Source organism: Danio aesculapii, chromosome 23 (assembly GCF_903798145.1).
Source record: "Danio aesculapii chromosome 23, fDanAes4.1, whole genome shotgun sequence".
Taxonomy (NCBI): Eukaryota; Metazoa; Chordata; class Actinopteri; order Cypriniformes; family Danionidae; genus Danio; species Danio aesculapii.
Window position 1 is genome coordinate 10,962,577 of NC_079457.1, and position 24,319 is coordinate 10,986,895.

Below are 24,319 nucleotides of genomic sequence, written 5' to 3' on the forward strand. Positions count from 1 at the left end.
ATGGATTTAGATAGATAGATAGATAGATAGATAGATAGATAGATAGATAGATAGATAGATAGAGAGATAGAGAGATAGATAGATAGATAGATAGATAGATAGATAGATAGATAGATAGATAGATAGATAGATAGATAGATAGATAGATAGATAGATAGATAGATAGATAGATAGATAGATAGATAGATAGATAGATAGATAGGGAATTAGGGGGCCCCAACCAATGCCAAGAAGCCTATATTAATCATATAATTTTCTTTTATAAATTTACCATCATATAATGTAAATCTGTCTATAACCAAGATTTTAATGTTACTTCTTTTCAAAACCTGGGGCCCCATGAACAGTGGAATTTAATTTTAATTTACATTAAGAAGATAAAGGTTCCACTTGAAATATATTTTTAACATGCAGTTTATTTACAAAATAAAAAAACAAACAACAAATCTACAGAAAAAAAATATCTATAGAGAATGAAAGTGTTTTGGGTTTCATTGTATGGGCCCCATACATGAAATTGCTTAGGGCCCCCAAATGACATCTGCCCCTGCTCCTTGGCAACGCTTCCTAAGTGGAAGTGCTTAATGAGAGTCAACAATAAGCTATGGCACATTTCAATGGAACAACTATAGAAAAATATAACATGCAAACCATAAGACATACATCTATAGACATAACTTACTGCTGTTGGATATGCTTCTTTCACGTTCGTCATTATTTATTTTCTTAGCTTGTTATTAATATCATTGTAACAGATAGTTCACCCAAAAATTAAAAGTTAGTCAATATTTACTCCCTCAAGTGGTCAAAAATCTTTTCAGGTTTCTTTTCTAATGAACACAAAATAATTTTTTTTAATAATAAAATTGTAAAGAAATCTGGAAACCAGCAGCCAGTAGCTGTTTCCATCCAAAGATGCAAATTTATGTGCAAAACTGAAATACCTCAGAAAAGATTTGTGAATAAAGCAGCGTTTCTATCCAAAGAGAACTAAAAAATCATCACTTCCTGATAAACTGGCAAATATTAAAAAGAAAAACGGAATTCACTGAGGTAGGAGAAGCTGCATGAATATTTTTCTTATATAATAATTTACTTGCACCTCAGAAGATGCTCATAAATGCTATGAACTCCTGTTGAAGTTTAGAGGTATAAGTTTCTCTTTGGGAGCAGAAACACTCAGGATAGATCTGGAGGTAATAATAATAATACTGAACCACTGAAAACAGCCCACTGGTTTGCCCATTGATGCTATTTTTATCAACACATGATCTCTTATAACTAAACACAAGACATTTTTTAATACAGATACTGGAATTTATTCAGTAAAAGCATTTCCATTGCAGCATATGTGCATTTTTTCTTGTCAGATAAAAAGTTTATCCTACTCAGTTGTGCGCCTTATTTTTTAAATGGACATTTTCGAAATGTATGCACATTTTGGCCTTTCCATCCAGGGTTTTTTATGTGATATTCTAAAATAGGTGGCTGGAAACATAGTCATTGACACCCATGGTAGAAAATATAAATATAATGGAAGTCAAATGTTACCAGTTACTTTCTTGTATTAATAAGTGAAAAGTATGAAAAGTATAAAATATGACAGAATTTTCAGTTTTGAGTGAGCTATTCCTTTGACCCAAACACTAGAAATGCAGCTTTAAAGTTGCCATGAAATCAAAACTAACCTTGTTAATTTATCAGCTCACGTTGATAGTTTTGTGGTGAACAATTCATCTGTGCATGTCATTAAGAAAATAAATGTTTGCCCTTGAAATCTAAAATTGAAATTAAATTAAATTAAATTAAAATACACTTCCTGTTTGTTTATTTGTTTGTTTTTAAGTTTGTTTGTTAGTTAAATTCTCAGATTACATATATCTTAGGAATTGGGCGTGGCCAAAGAGCTTAGATGGACCAAGAGGCGACACTTAATAGAACGTTCCATTGCAACAACAGCAGCGCCAAGCAGCAGCCCCGGATTCCGCCATTTTGGAGTGAAAGCGATCGGCTGTCCATTGAATCTTATTGCTGTTGCGATGGCGAGCAGCTGCTTTGTTTTTTATTTATTTATTTAAAAAGCGCATTAAAGCTGAGATACAACCTGAAAGACGACGATACAACACTTACTATCACAATCATCAGCACTTTTAATAGTTTATTTTGCAGACTTATAATATGCTGTTGTTCTATTGGAGTTTTCATTCTAAAATGTTTCCCAAATCGCACTAGAGTGTCGTCTCTTGTTGATTCTATGCTCTTAGGCGTGGCTAACATACTTAACCAAACTGGAACTTTCAGTTTTGTCAACATACAAAAATGGAATGAAATGCCTACTTTACTACATCCAATCAGCTCCAGTAGAAAAAACAAGCCACGCCTACTGTTTTCTCACTTAAAGGTGCAGTATGTAAGTTTGACACCCAGTGGTTGAACTAGGTATTGCACCCATGGATCAAAACAAAGCACAGGTTGCCAGATTGAGGACAGGAGCGAGTGATTAAAATAAAATGTTCTTAAAAAAAACGGCACCTGATAAAAGAAATATTCTCCATTTTAAAAGGAGTTTTTGTCCTAACAATAATGGTACAGCAATAATCATTTCAGGTAATCCTCATGTGCTTTATTCACTGTTAAATGCTAATAATGTGAGTTTGAATGCCATTTTACATGACATTTATTGCCATACTGAAAGCAGCAGCAGATAGTTCACCTCAGATCTTAAAAATAAAATAAAACATTTGAAATGAAAATTTAGAACTAAACACAAATGAGTGATTCAGCGTCTACATTTAATAATGTTAAAGAGGTTAAATATGTTTTAATTAGATTATAAACCTTATTGACCCCCATGGTAGAAAATATAAATATAATGGAAGTCAAATGTTACCAGTTACTTTCTTGTATTCATCAAGTGAAGAGTAAAATATGACTGAATTTTCAGTTTTGGGAGAACTATTCCTTTAACCCAAACACTGGAAATGTATTTTTAATAACGTAAATAATTAAAAGTTGTGTAGGACGTTTACTTTTTTTTTTTTAGGGGTTTTCACCTTTATTTGGACAGGACAGTAGAGCGAATTGACAGGAAAGTCTGGGGAGCAGAGAGAGGGAAAGGATCGGCATAGGACCACGAGGCGGGAATCGAACCCGGGTCGCCGCGAACACCAGAGTGCATGTGTCGGTGCACTTTTCCACTACGCCATTGGCACCGACGTGTAGGACGTTTACTTTAAAGCATTTTCAAGCCCATTAGTTAAGAGCGAACATTATCTGTTATTAATTTGAATAAAGTGGTTTCCTATTGTTTATCATGTTAATAGCTTTATTACATTTAGCATTTACAGTTCTAGAATTATTAAATATCTATGCTGGTAAACTAATATATGTATTTTGTAATTCTTAGTATGTACTCTATCATTTAGTTTGATAAACTGCATACATTGGAATACAAAACGCGTGTCATCTTTGTAAGGGAAAAAGCATGACAATCAAATCGGTTATAAACTAATTGTATTATAAAAGTAACCAAAACACAGATTCCTTGTGTTGTTTTATTGCCAGCTTAACACAGTCTATAATTGCATTAACAGGCAAAATAAGTTCAGCAAAGCTGTAGATGTAACACACACATTCAACATAAATTCAAGTAAATGTAAAGCGTTCCAATAAAATGATCAACATCAAGAGGAACAAAGACATGACCTATATATTTAATTATACAGCATTTTAAAATTAAATATATATCTTTATCATCCTTCAAACCAAAACAATAGATTGATTTTGTTCCATACGCTCAAGTATATTAAAATACAGCCGGTATATTTAAAAAATATCAGTAAACAGAATGTAGTGTTGAGATGACCTGAATTGTGCTTAAAGGGCCAGTTCACCAAAAAAATTACATTTACTGACTATTTACTCAACCTCAAACGGTTCCAAACCTTTATGAGTTACTTTCTTCTGCTGAACACTAAAGAAGATATTCTGTTGAAAACCTGTAACCATTGACTTCCACAGTATTTGCATTTCCTACTATAGAAGTCAATGGTTAGTTTTGGTTACCATTTTTCAGCTTTGTTCAAAACATCTCCTTTAATGTTCAACAGAAGAAAGAAACATATAAAGGTTTGGAACCACTTATTTAAAAGTAAACATTGGCTTAATACTAATTTTGGGGTGAACTTCCCCTTTAAAATGTGCATTAAACCTGCATATTTCATGTTCCTTCAGAAAACAAGTCTATGTTTCTTGTAAATAAGTGCAACAAGCACTACGTAGGAGAAATAAAAATACATCTATGGTAACTCCAGGAGGTTGTTCTTGGCATACAAATCTTCTGTAATCTGATAGACTTCAGCAATAAAAGGCAAAAACTCTCGTAACAGAGCAACCACCTGCGTATGATCGCCTGCATTCATCACGTCAAAGAAGGTTTCACGTCCCGGAAGGGCACAAAGTGCCCAGCGGGTATTATTCCGGATGAGCCAGGGGTGATGGTTGGCCAGAGACTCATTATAGGCGTCAGAACACATGACGGAGGTTTTGCTGTCCTCGGTGCTGGTGCGCAGTCTCTCCAGGAAGAGCTCCAGCCAGCGAAGAGCCCGGTGGAGCCTCAGGAGTGTTCGACAACCCGATGCTGGATAGCTGCCTCTCTTGGTGAGATCCACCAGGTCATTCTCCAGCTCATATTTGACCATGGACTGGATGGTGGCGTAATGGGAACCATTCTCTCCTGAAAGGAAGTTCTCCAAGATTTGGATTTTGCTGACCACGTACTTGGAGATGAAGGAAAAGAGGTTGCCGAGGCTGTTTATGAAGCTTATATGGAAAAGGGTGGGGGGAGGAGGGACGTTGTATGTAGATGAAATAAAGTTAATCAACTGCTAAATCTTTAATTTTCAATTCACTTTTCTGAACGTTACAGTCAACATTAATGAAATAATGTTTTAATGTCATTTAGCTAATATACATTTATGTAAAAATAGAAACAACATATTATTAAAATATGATAAGGAATAAGTGACCATACTACATTTAATTATATTATTAAACACTACACTTTGACAGTATACGACAGTCATTTTTTTATAGCTCAGAAGAAAATAAATTAAGCACAGTAACATACAAAAATAAAAATGTAAAGCTTTATGATACTTTTATGTGTTCCACAGGTCTTTTTTATAACTTTATATTAAAAATAAAATAAATAAGTACATATATATATATATATATATATATATATATATATATATATATATATATATATATATATATATATATATATATATATATATATATATATATATATATATATTCTCATTTATTACCCAGATACTGAAGCCATGACAAATATACAAATATATAAAAATCAGATAAGACATCCTTAACATTTCAATGGATGTGGCATCTTATTTAAAACACACCCAAATAATAATTATTTACCACAATAAAACAATACTCACCTGACGAGTTCTTGCCATCCTGCTATATAATATTTAATGTAAACCTCCTTATTTTCACTCAGACTTGATCTGAATGTTTCTAACACCCTCTGAAGACTGAATGCGTCTGTCATTCTGTTCTCCTTCGACTGCTAGGAAATAGTGAATAAACACTTCAGATTTATAAAGCTAACTAGTGCAAAAGTATGCGCTTTTCACCCACCGGGATCATATCACTAATGCCTTCGTTTCGATCTTTTTTCGGGATATAGGCTTGTTTAACCAATGATATTGAAGATGACGCAGTCACGCACAAACATTTATAATAAATTTGAGTCACATACATAGGACGTTAAGTCCCCAAGTTTCACTGGTTTCGCATTTATAAAATAATTACAGCAATATTTTGAAAGACTCTCTGTTTCAGGAAACACAAAGGCTTGGAAAGCATTACCTTGTCATGCCCTGTTTATAGCCTAATTCCCCTGTAACACCAGTACTTCATTTTGAATTATTACACTCTGTATCCTTTTTTATTTTATACTTCATCTTATGTATATTTTTTAAATATCTTATTGTTTAATATAATAAAAAATACGGGAGTTTTCCGGGAGAAATGACCAAACGGGAGGGTGGCGGGAGATGAGTCAGAAATACGGGAGACTCCCTGGAAACCGCCAGGTATGGAGATAACCCCAATCATCAAGGACTTCCAGTACATCACATGCACTTACAGCATTCCACTTCATTAAACATGTACACATAGACATCACCTATTGCAGGTTGTTAACTATGTATATAATAACATTTTTGATTGTAATTTTAACTTAATTTGACTGTAATGCAATAATGTGCACCTTCTGTAAAGTTGCTTTAAAACAATAATTATTGTAAAAAGCGCTATATGCAAATAAACTTGAATTAATTTTAATATTGTGCCTTTTTTTTTACAGCTTTATCTCCCTGGCTTCTTTCAATCTATATTACACAATGTCTCACTATACTGTCCATATATTGTTCAATAATAATAATTTAAAAAAAAAAAAAGTCTCACTGGTTTTCACCAGGCCCGGTTGCCTGCCACAGATGGTTGGGCTGACAGAAATCCCAGGTGGGCAATTTCCAATAGTATCTGGATGCAGACTTTACGATGCAAGCTGAGATTGTCAGACACAATACACTCAATGGAGTGAGTGACGCCATTGTGAGGGGTGGGGTTAGGTGAGCCCTTTAAAAAACATTGGATGCAGCACAGATTGCACTGCACCAGGTCTGCATCCAGACCCACTCGCAATTTTTGGGGTAAGTAGGTAAATACATTGTAAAATTCAAATAACTGAATGACGGAGTAGCAAAATTATTGTGGCAATAATGTTTTTGTTTCGGCTTGGTTAAGAAGGCATTAGCCTAAGTCAATATTAGCGCAAATTTGTTTGTTTTTTAAGAAGAGGTATTTTTAAATCCTCAACTTCCAGAATGAATAATGACTGGAATAATAAACCCAAATTCAGGCATTATTATAGTCTTTTTAAAGTTAGAATGAGTTTACTCTAGATAAATTGAGTGTTTTTAAATTGAGTGTTACTGTAACGTTTACTGAACGTCAGTGGCAGTGCAGTAGCCTATATGCTCTATAATGCTGATTATGGTAGACGGAATCTGATAGGCCTGATAGACAAATGTCTTATTTCAAAATAGTATTTTTCTATTTATTTGTAGTCAAAGACAGTACATGCATATGTGTAATTAATACACTAATCATTTAATAATTTCAGAATAATGAATACTCGTATACTGACGTGATCACTCTTTTGCATTGAGGGCCTGGACCATTTTAAAGTTTCTTTTTTATTACGTAATCGTAAACTGTAATCGTTCAAAGGTCTCAAATGTATTAACTTCACAGATTAGTAACTGATGGAAGCGACTGAAAATATCGCCTGTGCAATATGAATGAAATCTACATTCATTGCGCTTTGTCCAGTAATCACAAACGAATATGATTAGCCCATCCTTCCAGCGCTGCGCAAAGTAACAGCAAACATGTGATATGACAGTCCTTCTTCCGCTTTATTGTTGTTCCTGGTGATAATTTAAACCTAAATAATAAATGTTTATCGATTTAATAACTGCTAAATTAAAAATATATAGTGAAGGGTTAAACAGCAAAATTATTATTTAGAATGACAGAAAACGCATGGAGCAGCGAAGCCACGCCCACATGTGGAGTCATGGCTGCTGCGTTGTTTAGCTGTTTGCTAACTTGTATCTGAATTATCTAGCATTTGAACATATCCACAGTTTTTCAAAGTTACATGCACACATGAAGTGTTAATTTTTTTGTCCAGCTAACGTTAATCTAACGTTACAGATTGACTGTCGGTCTTCTGCAAACAAAATAAAACATTAACATTAACGTTAAGGTTTATTTCGGTTTTTTGCAAAGCTGTCAAGATGCCTGATATCAAAGTTACGCCTTTAGGTAAGCGGTTTGCTTATGGTGTTTGTAAACCTTGAAACATGTGTAAACGATGGTTAACAAACCCGATAAAATGCGTAGTTAATAACGTGAGTTGTTATATATTAATTTAGTATTCGCGATAGTAACTTTAGTATATTACACAATATTTCATTATTTTACATGATAGGTCATTTTATTTTACATAATTCTGCTATTCTGGACGTTTATTTTTATTATTATATTATACAAGTATGTAATTAAGTCTGTCCAAGTCTTCATGTTATATTGAGATATAAGGTTAATATTTGAAATATCCTTTATTTTAATGTATTTTTAATTTAATGTAAGCTCTTTAATAATGTAGAAATTATTAATTTTGTCAACTTCGATGCATTAAATATATTTAAATGATGGTAAAGATATTTGTAATGTAATGTTTATTAAAAAGGTGTATTTAAAAAAGATTAAGTGTCCTCAGAGTTATTAAACAGCAAGAACTGTTTATAACATTGACACTTAAAAACCATTATTAAAACCATTATTAAAGGGTACCTATCATGAAAATCAAGTTTTGTAAGCTGTTTGGACAGAACTGTGTGTAGGTACAGTGTGTTCGCAGTCATATCGAGGTGATATAGTCTATATTTTTTTAATTTTCTGACGTTAAAATAGGATCCAAATCCCTCCCATTTTGAGGCCCACCGCAACATGACATAGAAGTGCAGTTTCCCCACCCACCAAATTGATTGACAGATGCATATTAACATGCCTCAGTAGTAAAGCATATAATCATATCAGCAAGACAGGACATGCACAAAGCAACTGGGATTAAAAGATGTATTCAGCTCTCTGTGATCATCAATCATCATTAAATGTGATAAAGAATGAGTTTTACAAGTTTAAAACATTTTTAAACCCGTGCATGCTTGTAATAAAGACAGTAAAATCACTATGAAATTCATCACCTCATCCACATAATGTCAGTACAATTATAAAAGACACTTGTTTGTGGACTTAAATCAGGTTTATTTGTACTTTAACATAACGGATATCCCTACAGCAGTGTATATTAACGTGTATCCTGTCACATTTGCTGTGCAAAGCTAAACGTGCGTGTGCACGCAAACTTTATAACGACATTGTGGCTTGAATTAACTCCACAACAAACATAACAAATAACCATTGGGAACGTTCTTACTGTAGTAAGGGAGACCTGCTTCATTCTTGTCTGTCACTGTGGTGTTTATCTATGTGAAGCCTATGACTCTGACACGCATGTGGGAATGGTGGGCGGGGAGAACCAGCATTAGAGGCAACAAAATCAGCTACAATGCCATAACTGCTCAAATTTTCCTGATTTAAAAAGGAATAATAAATAATCTGATGGATATTTTGAGCTGAAACTTTACAGACACATTCTGCAACTACAAAAGACGTATATTAAATCTTGAAAAACGGTTAAAATAGGTGGCCTTTAATGGAGAAAAACAAAAAAAGTAAATCAAATACTCTGATTTCTAAACTAGCATCATGTGACACCTTCACACAAACAAATAACATTTTTAAAATATTTTATAAAATATGTGAAATACACACATATTTTTGTTTATACAAACATTTAAACTTCACATATCTCACTATTTTATACAAGGCATGTATTTTAATTGAAATTGATTGTAGCGTGTAAGTATTTGTATGTAAGTGGTTGTAAATGTGTGTATTTGTTCTGTTTCAGGTGCTGGTCAGGATGTCGGCCGCAGCTGTATTCTGGTCTCCATCGGAGGCAAAAACATCATGCTGGACTGCGGGATGCACATGGGCTTTAATGATGACGTATGTCACTCAACAGTTCTTTCGTGGTTCTCCTTTGTGTATTTTGAGTATAATTCTGTAGTCTGCAAGATGAGTAGTGTAAACGTAACATTCTGTATTTCCATTTCAGAGACGTTTTCCAGATTTTAGTTACATTACTCAAAATGGTCGCCTTACTGAGTTCTTGGACTGTGTCATTATAAGGTCAGTTTATTTTTATAGTGTATATACTTTTTATTTATAGTTATAGTTATATTTCTTTATAGTATATAGTTTTTTTAATTTCGTTTTTTTATTTGAAGTGTATATTGTAGTAATATGTAAGGAATAATTGATGATGGGCCATTTAATTATTTGAAAATAATGACGTGGCTATGACTTGAAGCACCTCTGCGTTATTTTCTTACGTTTCAATGGTCCAGAGTCAATTATTCACCTTGTACTACAGTTACCACATCTAAAAACAATGTTAAATTTCAAGCCATTTGTCAGGTTTTTGTCCTCAAACTGCTCAAGTATGTTGGACTATTTTACATGCATCTCATCCAAAGCCCTCTGTTTTGACTTTTGAGCAGATTTCGACTTTTGTAGCTGTAAAATAGCTCAAGTCATTCAATGTAGTGATATATGGAACTGCAATGTGGTCAAAACCTGCCTGGAACTACTTTAGCTATGTTTACTGTAACTGAAAATAATCAAACGCCTTAGAATGTTCATTAGCCAATCAGAATCAAGCATTCAAATGCCTTTAAAGTATATAGCTGCATTAAAAATGGCGAACTGCTCAAGTATGAACTGCATTTGAGTTTTAATTAAGTTCAAGATGAAAAGTATGTTTTATATTGGATAAAGTTGAGTAGTATGAATGGAATTTGGACTTGCTACTGTACGTTCACTAGGTTGTCATTATCACATAATCTATCTAGTCAGTTGCATTGCTTTATTCCCATTCATAAGTTCTCTCGCATGGCCTTATGGCATAGTAAAGTGTCTTTATACTAAATTTTTTCATACTACTTGCTTACTGTTTTTCACCATTGTTAAAATGGGTGCTGAAAATCTTTGAAAATGCTTACATTTTAGTCTAGTCGTTGAAATTGCTTAGATTTTGGATAAAGTGCTTTGTGTTGCTTTTGTCATTTTTAATCTTATTAAATAGGTTGCTGTTTAAATCAGAGGTGCCCAAAGTAGGGGCTGCGGGCCAAAGTTGGCCCATTTGGTTTGGCCTGCCATCACGTTAGAAAAGAGAGGGAGAATGATGGGGAGTTGGTTGGGGCAAATGCCTTTGACAGAGATCGTCATTTCAAATTTAATGAATACCCGTTTGTGTCTTTGTTTAATTGAGGAGCTACAAAAAAGCCAGCTAAAATTAAATGTTTCATATGAATCAGACTTTTAAAATGTAAATACTGTCACAGACTGGACAGTGCACAAGACATCGGTGAGCAAATCAAGGGCAAGGCAGAGGCAGTTCGACTAGTGTATTCATTATTGAGCTCCATTGTGTTATAAATGGGATTGTTTATGTTTCGACTATTATAAGTTGATTATAAAACGAAAAAAATATACACTGCATCATCATTTAATATGTTTTAAAGCAACTTTTTCTAGTTATTTTTAAATAATAAGCAAACAAATGAGTAAATTTATTGTAATGCGGTTTGGTATATTTAACTTTGTCTCACAGCCAATCTAATTTCTAATTTAAATATGCAATTGCTAATCACATATTTAAAATACAAGTTAATGTTTAGATTTCAAAGATATAAAAAATATGTCATGTACAGTAAATGCAACATATTTGACATTAGTACTTAATACTTATATCACAGGTGTTAATGTTACTCAGCTGCACATATGTAGTCTCTGTTCATTTTGTTTTGATGAATACTATGTTACTTCACATTTAAGTACGGCAGTTTTTGTTTCACTTTTTAAGAACAGTATCATTTTTATTTACATTTTAAATGTACAGTGCATTTTAATTTAATATATAAATATTTTTACCTGTAAGCACAGTGCAGTGTTAATGTTCAAACTGTATTTACAATGTTTCAAGTGGTTGACAATAATAAATATTCTTATTAGGAATAAAACAGCCTCGTTTTTTGAACTATGCAATAGAATGCAACTGAATAATTAGGCCTACTGCGCTATTGTATTTTAATATTAGTCATTATAGTGGAACTAGGAGAGACAAATGATTTCTGAGGTGTTACTTGGTGTAAAAGGTTTGCGAACCACTGCCTTTTTCAGTATATGGAAGTATGCACCATTTGTTGATGAGATTCATGCTCTAAATTTTCTTGTTTTCTGCTTTCTTTTTTTCCCCCCAGTCATTTCCATCTGGATCACTGCGGTGCTCTTCCTTACATGAGCGAGATGGTGGGTTACGACGGGCCCATCTACATGACCCACCCAACCAAAGCTATCTGCCCCATCCTGCTGGAGGACTTCAGGAAGATCACGGTGGACAAAAAGGGAGAGACCAACTTCTTCACCTCACAGATGATCAAAGACTGCATGAAGAAAGTTGTGCCTCTCAACCTCCATCAAACTGTTCAGGTAAAACACACACACACACGCACATTATTGCGTTTGACTTAAAGGGGACCTATTCTGCAAAAATCACTTTTTAAAGTGGTTTAAACACAGTTGTGTGTCAACAGTGTGTGAATATAGTCAGCCTCTAATGGTCAAAATGAATGAACTCTGTTTTTATTATAACACTTGATAAGAAAAGGCAGAAACACTTTGATTGAAATGCTCTCTTTGTACGTGTCATCAGATGGGGAACGCCCCGCCCATTAGTGACAATCTCTACCTCATTAGCATAAACAGCCTTGTGTGAGAAGCAGCCATCCACCATTAGAGTTTTAATGCCGTACTTGCTGAATAAAATGTCAGTAGCTAAGCAGCATTAGAAATGTAGAGTTTTAGGATGCACAAATGAACACTGTAATCTCCATAGACTACCTTCTAATAAGCCACTTTTTTTTTACATTTTCAGCTGTTGTTGTTACAAACCCCTGATGTTAGTCTAGGGCAGGTTCACCAGTCTCGTTCCTGGAGGTCCGGTGCCCTGCAGGGTTTAGCTCCAACTTGCCTCAACACACCTGCCTGGGTGTTTCAAGTATACCTAGTTAAACCTTGATTAGCTTGTTCAGGTGTGTTTGATTAGGGTTGGAGCTAAAATCTGCAGGACACCGGACCTCCAGGAACAAGATTGGTGGTCCCTGGCCTAGGGAAATGGGGTTAGACATTTAATGTACATTTAAAATAATTATATATATATATATATATATATATATATATATATATATATATATATATATATATATATATATATATATATATACATACATTTATTTATTTAGTAAATGAAGTGTAAAAGACAACCAAAGCAAATATACCAAAAAGTGTGACTTATATTTACAATTCCTAAAGTGATCAAAAACAATGAATTAATCAAAAGTAAAGAAAAAGAATTTAAGCAAAAATATACTATTTACAATGTATACAATATTGGGACAAACACAAAGATGGGGTCTGGCAGAAGGGATGTGGGTGGCACTAAAGAAAAAAAAAGAACAAAACCCAAACAATGTCTAACTCCCCAGAAGGATCTAACTAACTAAATAGTTTAGGGATGCTCAAAATAACTGATTAATCGTTTACCGAAAGGGTGCATTTGTAACCGATTAAAAATATAGTTTTATATAATTTAAAAGTTTGGCTGCATAAGGGGCCGATCACAACGAACACGCTTTTTGCATTGAGAGGGGCATCTTTTGAATGGTTTACTAATGGCCGCGAGTGTTTTACGCGCAGCTTATGCATCCTGCGCGCCTCACGTTTTGCCATTGCACGCTATGTCCGCTCGAGCAAAAAAGCATGTCCCCTCAGTCGTGTCTTTTTCATTCTTTAACCAAATGAAAGCAGAGGCGGGGTTTCCTTTGAGGTGACAGCAGTGTTTGTGTTGTCAAGACGACTACAGTGAACTTTTAATGATGGAGGAGAGACTTGTGGTCGCTGTTTCCAGTCATCCAGAGTTGTATGACTTTACAAATCTTGAATATCATAATGTTATTAAAAATTACAATTATAACAACATTGACTGCAACACTCGCGCACAATACAGCTCAGCTGATTCAGTCGTTTCCTAGTGACATAAAAAAAGAGCACCGCGCTTCTTTTTTTCTTGTCAACATAAAAAAGGCAGTGCGGTGCGCCTCGCATTTTGGAATGCAAAAGCGCATTCGCTGTGATCGACCCCTAAATGTGCAACACATATTTGTTAACTCGCAGGACAGTAACACGTGCAACCACATGTGCCTAGAGATGTATTTTAACAAAGAAGCAAAATGAAAGAAGGATATTTCTGGTCACAGTTTGACACAGACGAGTTGACAAACCAGCACTGATGCTGATCGCCTCTGTGCTGCCCGGAGCCGCATCATAAACTCTACAAATAGGCTATTGATGATTTAGTGTAGGCTACAACCAAGAAACCAACCGTTTTCCATTTGGAAAATTACAGTTATTAATAGTTCTTAAATAATATGCATTTTTAAATAGCCTTCATAGCCTAATCTACTAATCAAACAAATCCAAAGTTTTTCTTTATTTTTGCATAATGATAATTATTGTCATTGTCTTTTGTTACACGCAGCGTGCGCACATGAACCGTGAGTGAGACAGAGGAAATAAGTCAATAATTTAGACAATCTTTAAACTAATGACTTCTATTATAAATGTTGACAGTGGTTTTGTAATATAATATTTTCCATGGAGTGATCTATTGAAGTAGCCTAATATTTTTATTTGACGGACAAACAGCCTATACCAGTTCTTAAAAAGGATTCAGTCAGTGTTTTTTTTTTGTAATCTAAATTTGTCATTTAAGTGAAAAAGATCTAGAGCAGGATTTAGCCTATTTTATTCTTTTTGTTTAGTTTATTCTGTTTTTCTATGCTGTCGGAAACACTGCAGGTGCGTAAAGATGCTCTGTCATGTTCTGTATGCTGTTCGCATGTTAAAATAAATCGTTATTTTAAAATGCAATATTTAATGTGTCACACAAAATAGGCATGTCAATTATTTTTTTAATTAATTCATATTTTAATATTAATCTGTTAGCGGTTAATATTCGGTTAACAAGAGATGGTTGTTGGTTGGCAAAATTAACCAAAATGAGAATCCCTAAAATAGATGAAACAAAATAATTAAACACGCGAAGAGTTATCCGAGTATCCTATCTATCCAAAAAGTAAAAGGGGTGGCACTCGCCTCTAACCTAATGTACTATATGTAAGAGTAGTCCTATGTGTTGCAAAATGTATGTCACGTGACCTCCTTACCGGTCCGCTTCGTCCGAGCCTCGTAAACTTGGTAAATAAAAGAAATTGAGAAATGGGACAGTATGATATGAATGGCGTACGGATAAGGTTAACACTGAAACGGGCAACAACAGAATACACAGTTAGACAAGGTTTTCTATCAACGCAATGCAATAATACAGCAGACGTACAACAGAAACAAGGGAGACGAGAAGGAACTGGAGAGTGGTCTGGCACGCTCTTTTATGCTGGGTGGTCTTGGCCTAATGGACATGACATCAGAGTGACGTCACCAAGGAGGAAATGATTGATGGGTGGATTGACCAATGAACGGAACCTGAGAAAATTAAATGGATACGGGATAACAAAGCGAGAGAGAGAAAAACACAAACAGGGCACAAACAACTCAAGCACGTAACAGTAATTGTAATGTTAATTTACAGTAATTGAAGTTCATGTAAATTATTTTTATAAATTACTATAAATTTTTACTATTTCATTTTATTGTTTAAATTGATTTACTTTTTTCATTTTTGTAATTTAACGTTTTAATTTGAAGGCTTTTTAAAAATATTGTTTTGCATTTTGTCCCCCCAAAAATTAAGAAAATTGTTTATGCTGCTAATGGATTTATTTATTTATTGTTTTTATTATTATTTCTATATATTTTTTGTAGAATGTTTGTTTTTATTTTTTATTGATTTTTTTTTTTTTTTTTTTTGTAGAATGTTGTCTGACAATTTATTTTCCCTCATCAAGGTTGACGATGAGCTTGAGATCAAAGCATACTACGCCGGTCATGTTCTTGGAGCCGCTATGGTCCAAATCAAAGTCGGGTTAGAGTCTGTCGTCTATACAGTGGGTGTCACTTTACTTATTACATACCCTAATTTGATGACAATCCAGCTGGTGACTTGATGTGTACATTACATCCAAATGTGTTTTTACAGGGTGATTACAACATGACACCAGACAGACATTTAGGGTGAGTATCATATATATTTTTTGCCACTTCCCGTAAAGAGTCGGGGTGTAACCCCGGTGTCCTGGCTAAATTCCCTCCATTGGCCCTGACCCATCATGGCTTCCAAGTCATCCCCATACACCAAATTGGCTCTATCACTGTCTCTCCACTCCACCAATAGTTGGTGTGTGGTGAGTGCACTGGTGCTGTTGTCCTGTGGCTGTCGTCGCATCATCCAAAATGCTACACTCTGGTGGTGGTGTGGAGAGACCCGCCTTATGATTGCGAAGCGCCTTGGGTGTATGATAATTGACCCTTCGCTAAGCCACACCCAAAAACCGCCACACACCAATCATGGCTTAGCAACTGTAGCTACGTGCAGGAGCTCTGTCAAGCTTACGAGCGAGGAAAACAAGCCAAAGCGTTGTGCATATGAATTGTGGAAATCTGATACCCCGTATCCTAAAAGTTTGGACAGGGGGGTGGAATTTTTTCCCTTTTCAAAACCTAAAACCCAAGAGGAGATATGCCAGCATGGATCAAGCTCGGTGAGGGGCGCTAAAAGAGCGGAGTTAAGTTGGTTTTGTTTTCGATATTCCAGACACAGTCATAGACGGTAATAACTCACACACCTCTTACTCTAAACAGATCTAAACTGTTTCCTACAAAAACACAAAGCAGGTTATGTTTCCCAGCGGCCTTTTTCTTTTCTTTTTTCACTCGATATTATGAGCACTGCTCCGTTTAAGCACTCGCCATAGTAGTCATACTAATAACAATCATATTTCCATCTGTTTCAAGTTATGAATATTTGAAATTACATATCAACAGAACAAAACCAAGATGTGATCACAATCACTTGCGATCAATATACTTCACCCGCAGCTGTTTTTCAGTCATTTATAACCCTCATGTCCATGTCAGAGCTACAATTTACTGATGTTTTCGTCTGTCTTTTGAGATTTAGTCATTGATGATGATGTTATAGCGGGTTAGTGTCTGCTTTTATATTTGGTGTCTGATTATTATTTGTTGGTAAAATCAATTTGTTGGCAAAATCTATTTCACTTCTGCTATTTATACTTTGATTTTCTTTTCAATTTATTTAGTTCTTCCACTTAGTTGCAAATTAGAATAGAAACTGTATAAACAGCACACAAACTCACTGAGAGTTATAGCTACTGTACATTGTTATGAGTCAATGATACTAATATTCTCAATTTCCCCTTTCTGGCTGCTCTTTTCATGAATGAATTATGTAAAAGCACTGTCAATGCGTGTTTCCTCATCGGTTAGTAATGCTATATTTTATTGCACAACTATAGTCTATCAGGCTTTTTGGCTTAAAAAAGAGAAATTATGGTTTAATTTGTTAATATTAGATTATTTTTAAATTTACAAGCTTTTGAATGGTCAGCGTATGAAGCGGCTAGGCTAAGCTAGCTTAAATTTTTATTAAATTATTTTCAAATCGGTTGCCTATTATGTCATGAATATACCCCTGTAATGCATACTGCTGTCCTTTTTTGTCTGGCTTTCTCGGATATCTCACCTGTTTGCCAAAAATGACTAATTATATCCCTGGCAATGTCTGACACCAACGCATACATATTGTAATAGACATGCCAGGCATGAAAGGTTGACAGGCGTAGCAACAGTAACTAAGAAAGGCGGGGCTTAGCGAAGGGACAATTGTAATATGATATTAGAATATTTTGAATCACTCCATCAACAGAATAGCACTAATATTAACAGAATACAAGTTATTTAGTTGGAAACAATTTTCTTTTTTCCTACTGATAAACTATGAAAACGTGGCAAATTTTAAAACTGTACCCTTGTAAGAAATCTCATTGTGTGTTTGCACGAACACTAATATAGTTGCATTATAATAATCGTTTTTGGTACGGAAATGCCAAACACTAAGTCAGGTTTAACTTTGCTGTCTCGATTTACCCAGAGCTGCTTGGATTGATAAATGTCGGCCAGACATTTTGATATCAGAATCCACATACGCCACCACCATCAGAGACTCTAAACGCTGCAGAGAGAGAGATTTCCTGAAGAAGGTTCATGAAACAGTGGAAAGAGGAGGCAAGGTTGGAAAATAAAGTCACTCATTCAGATTTTAGGCATTGTCCACATGTACACAGATATTTAAAAAAATTGACTTTTTTTCTAAGTGGTTTTGATGTTTTTCCACACGAAAACAGGTGACTTTATTATCAGATGACTGAAACCAAAAATTTCTGAAAACTCAAGCCAGGGTGAAGAGATTCTGAAACTCTGGGTTCAGTGTGGACCGGAGTTCTCGCTGGGTTTACACCAAACACAGAAGATGCAATTCAGGCAATTTCACATGTTCGCAGAAAAAAACGCAATGTGAATTCCACGTCATTTGCACCGCAGGATTTTAATCCACCTTTGTTCTCACGTTTGCGTTGACTTGGATGATATTTACTTGCAAAAATGCTTAAATCTTTTGTTTGGTGTGGACCCAGCGTAAAAGTGTCATTATCTCCTCCCGAAAGCAGGGAAAACATTTATAAAAATACTTGTGTACGTGTGGACATTACCTTAGACTGTTCGTTATGTGTTCAATCATGTGCTTTCAGATGTGTGCGTCTATATTCTGCTCATGCTTGTTTCTCTGTGGTGTTTTAGGTCTTGATTCCAGTATTTGCTCTAGGAAGAGCACAGGAACTCTGTATTCTGTTGGAAACTTTCTGGTGAGTTTGTAAAACATTTTACTGGTCTGAGATTGCTACTGCTCAATCATTTTGCGCATAATGTAGCTATAAAATACAATATTGTGTATAGTAATATACCTGTACAGACATTTGTCAATTTGTATATTTTTTTATTTTCTATTTACTTCTGATTTGCCTCCACTGTTGCACTGTGGAAAATTCTGTAGTAAAGTTTATTACAGAAACTTCTGTAATAAAGCTCTTTCTCATTCAGATTATTTCTATTATTACTATTATTATTTTTTGACATTTTGAAGTTTATTATGTAAAGATGTAAGAGGACTCTCTGTACTGGCATCGAACATTGTATAATTTCAGGCTGTTTTATTTTAACAGGGAGAGAATGAATCTGAAAGCCCCCATTTATTTCTCCACCGGGCTGACGGAGAAGGCCAATCACTACTACAAACTGTTCATCACCTGGACCAATCAGAAGATCCGAAAGACCTTCGTACAAAGAAACATGTTTGAGTTCAAGCACATCAAAGCCTTTGATCGCTCATATGCTGATAACCCTGGTCCAATGGTAAGACCACAGCACAAATGTTTTTAGTTGATGTTGGAGATATTATTATTATTATTATTATTATTATTATTATTATTATGCAAAAAAGGTAGTATAATAATCTTCTAGATATATATCAATATATGTATATATATATATATATATATATATATATATATATATATATATATATATATAGTATATTAAATTGATAAATTCTACATATTAATAAATATTATTATTTAAAATCTGTTCATTTATAATTTTATTAGCAAGTATATGGTTTCTACTGTTTAGTTGTTATCATTGTAGTATTATTTCAGAATGTTTTACAAAAATATTATGATTTATTGATTTATTTATTTTTTACATTTTAGCCATTTAGCAGACGATTTTATCCCAAGCAACTTACAAATGCGTTTGTGTAATTTATTAAATTATTCTTAACCTAATAATGGCAGCTTGTTTAAAAGAACAGATTTATATTGTATGCTGATTATTAATATTCTATGCATGTTTGGTAAATTATTACTAATAATTGTTATTATTATTTGATGTGTGTCATTAAGTTATTACTATATAACTATAACTATTACTATAAAAAGCTATACTATATTAACCATAGTATATAGTATATACATGACTATCACTATAAATTAGTAAAACTAGAAATATTTTAGTATATACAACATTAAATATGTTTTTTATTTCTTTTTTAATAGAAAATAATAACATTTTAAATTGAATAAGGTCACTCTTGACTACAAAATACTCATAGCAATAATAAAAAACCTTGCAGTTAAATAAAAATAGCATTTTTATAGACCTGTTTATGGCCATGTCTACAGTTTTATCATTCAAAATTGGAATATTGAGTAGTATTGTGGGAAAGCAGAGTCTTTTATCTGTTCCATCAGGTTGTGTTCGCCACTCCCGGGATGTTGCATGCTGGGCAATCTTTACAGATTTTCAAGAAATGGGCCGGCAATGAAAAGAACATGGCAAGACACTTCATGAACTCAAAAAAAGACATTGACTTTCCAATATAGCTCATTCTCATTCACAGCTGTTCATTAACCAATATATATATTTATATATTTATTCAACAGGTCATTATGCCAGGGTACTGCGTTCAAGGCACCGTGGGACACAAGATCCTGAACGGACAGAAGAAACTGGAGATGGAAGGAAGAGCAACGGTAATTATTGACTGCAAATGCTCATTTTAAAGGTCCATGAAGTTCATTAAAATGTGCAGTTTTTATTCAGTGTTTGATGTAATCTGAACTGAAACATGAAGAGAGAGCGCGAAATATAGTAGCTCCTCCCCTTAAAAAAAACAGCCAATAGTGTTTTGTTTTTATCACAGCTCTGCCAGTGAGAGTGGTTGAGCTCAAGCGTATGTAAAGCAATTGAGAAATGTCTTCAAGGGGGCGTGGCATGTTATATTTTATAGAGAATTTGATTGGTTAGAAGAATCGATGAGAAAGCTGTAGTATGAGGTGAAGTGGGGCTGCACAATATATCATTTCAGCATTGATATCTCAATGTGCGCATCTTTAATAGTCACATCGCAGGATCTGTAATGCTGAGTGAATTATAGCTGACCAGGAGCCACAGAACACATGTGGTTTGTAGAGTCACTGCTAAGCTTAACCATAATAGAGTGAAAGTTCATCATTTGCATGTGTTTTTAAGGCCTGTGACTGAGCATTTCAAGAGAGTTTAAAATGTGTGAGCACAAACAATTATGATGTTTGGAGGTGTAACAAAGATTGATTGTATTTAATTATTTATACAGGAAATGGTTTTCTTGAAAGTTTTATCTTTTTTCTTGCCCAAATACCTATATTTCAAAGCAAAACTAAATGATTTTATTTACTCCACTGGCAGATAATTGAGCTCGTTTTAAGGAAAAACTCTTCTTTTTTTTTTGTTGCTTCTTCTGAAGGTGAAAACAAAACAATATTTTCACTTGATCTAAGAATTTGAGATTTCAACCAGAAACAAGACAAAGAAAGAAAACAATGTTTTTGCATTGAGATTATTTAATTTATGTACCCGATAGGCTTGGGCAGTATCCAAATTTAGATACTGTCAAACCTCCTCCCTATTTTACCTCGGTATACAGAATATAAAAATATAATGTAAGGTTCAGACAGCATCACCAAACTGTTGGCTTGAGCCTAAACCATTCAGAAACTGATTACCGTATATGCGACCTTAGGTTCTCGGTCACCTGTTTGTCTTGTTCGTATTAGAGATCTGCGCGGGACGCTCTCTCATTCACACATGTACACACACATAGACAGCACTAAGCCAGTAACGCACAGCATCACGCTCTTTCTCATTCATGTTCACAGACACACACAAACATAAACAGCATCCACGTGGATGCTCGCGTAGACCAGTGGTTCTCAAACTTTTAAACTAGCGACCCCCAATTTAAGATCGTCAAGTACTCGCGACCCCCCACTACCAAAGCAAATACAAACAATAAAAACAACCATTTTTTAAGCTGTTCACAATATTTTAACTATGTTTACTGCACATTACATGGCTAACGTGGCAAACAATTACCTGAAAATCCCGTCCCACAGACTTTACAGTGGATGTTTTAGTTATTTTCATAACGGACTTGAAGCCAATGGAAGTCTTAAATCCACTCTTCAATAAGTGTAGATGGTGGATTAACATTCACCACATGATCAGTAATCAGATATGCCATTATTTGTAGCTTTAGGTGTTTCTAAGACAAAATCTGTCAGTGTTGTTTTCATTCTCATCTTCAGCGGGTTACATTTTCGCGCTTGTAGCTCCTGTCATCTGAAGACAAAAGGCGTTGACTGAGTGATTGACAGCTGATTTTAGCCAATCCATTCGTGTTCAGTTCTTAGAGCAGTGGGCCAATAAGAAGAGCGCGAAGGCGGGAAAAGGGTTGCGGGCCTTGTTTACTGTGGCGAGTTGACATGACAAGTTTTAAACTGTTCCTGAGAGCTGCGTTTCAAGTACTAAGATGCATTCTGCCTGAATGTGTCCTAAATACTTTATGAATTTATCATTAATATCTTTTTAAAAATCTGAAAATATTAGCTTTCACTTGTAATACTGAAAAATATTTATTAATCACTCTCGCGACCCCTTGAAATTATTCTGCGACCCCCAGTTTGAGAACCACTGGCGTAGTCCACCCACTCCAATTAGTCAAATTACACCAGAGTTAGCGACCTATTTGGAAATTTATTCCCGCACCGCAAGAAATCTGGTTGGGTCCCGCAGCTCCCAAGGGACAGCAGCTGGAATGCAGACCTCTAGTTCGTATTTACCACGTCTCCCTTCTCATTCGGTCGAAACCTGAAATACTGCCAAACTGCAGAGGTTGTGTTCTTTTTCGAGACCAGGTCACTTGGTGTGCGACTCGCCATCTTACCTCACCTCTCTCTCTCTCTCCTCCACACTGTCTCATGATGACAATCATGCATACTCATTTTTAGGCATTAAATAAATATTTAACACTTGTCTCCTATATAAGTGAATTGTTTTTTATGATGGTATAATGGTATTGAAACTGACACCGTTGCTATTTTTAGATCCCGCGGTTTACCATATTACTGTATTACCGCCCAAGCCTAGTCCCTGAATACTGTTGGACTCCAAAACTGTCAAATAGAGCTTGTGAAACTGCTATATGTATTGCAAAAAAAAAAAAAAAAAAAAAAAAACATGCCAATGACATTACGTCATAAATATGGAGCATAGTGGAAGCATTGGGTGTTTATGTCATCTAAAAGCAAATTTTGTCACTCGAGCATACTGAAAAATCTTTCTAAAGTACTCAAGAGTAGTGAGTATTACTCTGTAAAAAGCTGATGCATTTACATGTAATTTGTGGATGTATGTAAACGTAACATTCTGTAGAGCATTTAGTGATTGTCCAGCAGGCACACAATGTCATAAGTACAATGTCATAAATATATAAAATTTGAATTGATGTTTACTTTAAACTTAAATTATATTGTTCTATTAAAATTATGAAATAATTTTTAAAAGATTTTGTCAAATAAAAGATTTTTTTAGAGTCATCCACCATAATTTTGTGGCTCAAAAGTAAAAAGTTTTAAAAGTAAAAAGTTTTAAAAGTATTGATTTAGCACCGATATCGAAATAACCCCAAACGATACCCAACCCTAGTCATAAGACGTTAATATTAGGTTAGATTTAGGTTGAGACGTCAGGTGACCAAAATTCAATGTCTAGTCAGCGTCTAAGGACAAAGTTATTTTGATGTCCAATAACGTCATCAAATAATGTTGTTATTTGATTGATTTTAGATTGTGTTAGAAAGTGACCAAAATCCAACATTGAGCCAACATCTTAAACCAACGTCAAACACTGACATTTATTCGTCAGGTATGGCAACCGAAATCCAACATGTGATAGAGACAAAATATGACATTGGGTTACAACGTCAATCTAACGTCATGTTGACGTCTTGTGCCTGCTGGGTGTTTAAGGTCATTTCGGTCATCATACAGTAAACATCCGTCATCTTCTCATCAGTGACATGCATCTAAACAGTCTCTGGGTCAATGTGTGTAAAGATTTTGGACATCTTTTTGGACACTTTTAATGCTGCCAAACAGTTTGCTGCAGTTATAAATCGCCCATGTCTTGAGGTAGTTCAGTATGATGTAATTTACCTTCTATGTGTGATTTGATTGGACAGGAATCACAGGACTGATTTTCCAATCCCCATAGACAAGAAAAAATATGTAATGACTGCAGGTTGAAGGAAAATAGTGGAGTAAAATTACCGATACAGCACTAAAAATGTACCCAAGGGAAAGTAAAAGTACACATTTTTAAAACTACTTAGTAAATTACAGTCTCTGAGAAAAACTACTCAATTACAATATTTTGAGTATTTGTAATTTGTTATTTTACACCACTGATTACAATATTGAGTTGCTCCCAAAAAATTAATGTTACTTAGTTACTTTTTATAGTAATGCATTGTGTTACTTTTGCGTTACTTTTGTGTTTT

At 34.5% G+C, this 24,319-nt stretch overlaps 2 protein-coding genes across 2 annotated transcripts in view; one reads left to right on the forward strand and one right to left on the reverse strand.

Annotated features, from left to right (window-relative positions):
• Nucleotides 1-4,298: 4,298 nt before the first annotated feature.
• On the reverse strand, nucleotides 4,299-5,483 carry LOC130217481 (ceramide-1-phosphate transfer protein-like). Its single transcript, XM_056449591.1, has 2 exons — nucleotides 5,466-5,483; nucleotides 4,299-4,778 (listed from the first exon to the last, which is right to left on the reverse strand). Exons 1-2 carry the CDS (start codon nucleotides 5,481-5,483, stop codon nucleotides 4,299-4,301), a joined length of 498 nt encoding a protein of 165 aa, XP_056305566.1.
• Nucleotides 5,484-7,787: 2,304 nt separating this feature from the next.
• The window catches only part of ints11 (integrator complex subunit 11), a 31,990-nt gene continuing 15,458 nt past the window's right edge, over nucleotides 7,788-24,319 (forward strand). Inside the window, exons 1-11 of the mRNA XM_056449749.1 lie at nucleotides 7,788-7,926; nucleotides 9,641-9,738; nucleotides 9,848-9,921; nucleotides 12,054-12,282; nucleotides 15,816-15,914; nucleotides 16,007-16,041; nucleotides 17,981-18,119; nucleotides 18,685-18,749; nucleotides 19,107-19,296; nucleotides 20,193-20,276; nucleotides 20,385-20,474. Of these exons, the coding sequence (XP_056305724.1) occupies nucleotides 7,899-7,926; nucleotides 9,641-9,738; nucleotides 9,848-9,921; nucleotides 12,054-12,282; nucleotides 15,816-15,914; nucleotides 16,007-16,041; nucleotides 17,981-18,119; nucleotides 18,685-18,749; nucleotides 19,107-19,296; nucleotides 20,193-20,276; nucleotides 20,385-20,474 (1,131 nt within the window). The 5' untranslated portion in view covers nucleotides 7,788-7,898. The remainder of the gene's footprint in view (nucleotides 7,927-9,640; nucleotides 9,739-9,847; nucleotides 9,922-12,053; nucleotides 12,283-15,815; nucleotides 15,915-16,006; nucleotides 16,042-17,980; nucleotides 18,120-18,684; nucleotides 18,750-19,106; nucleotides 19,297-20,192; nucleotides 20,277-20,384; nucleotides 20,475-24,319) is intronic.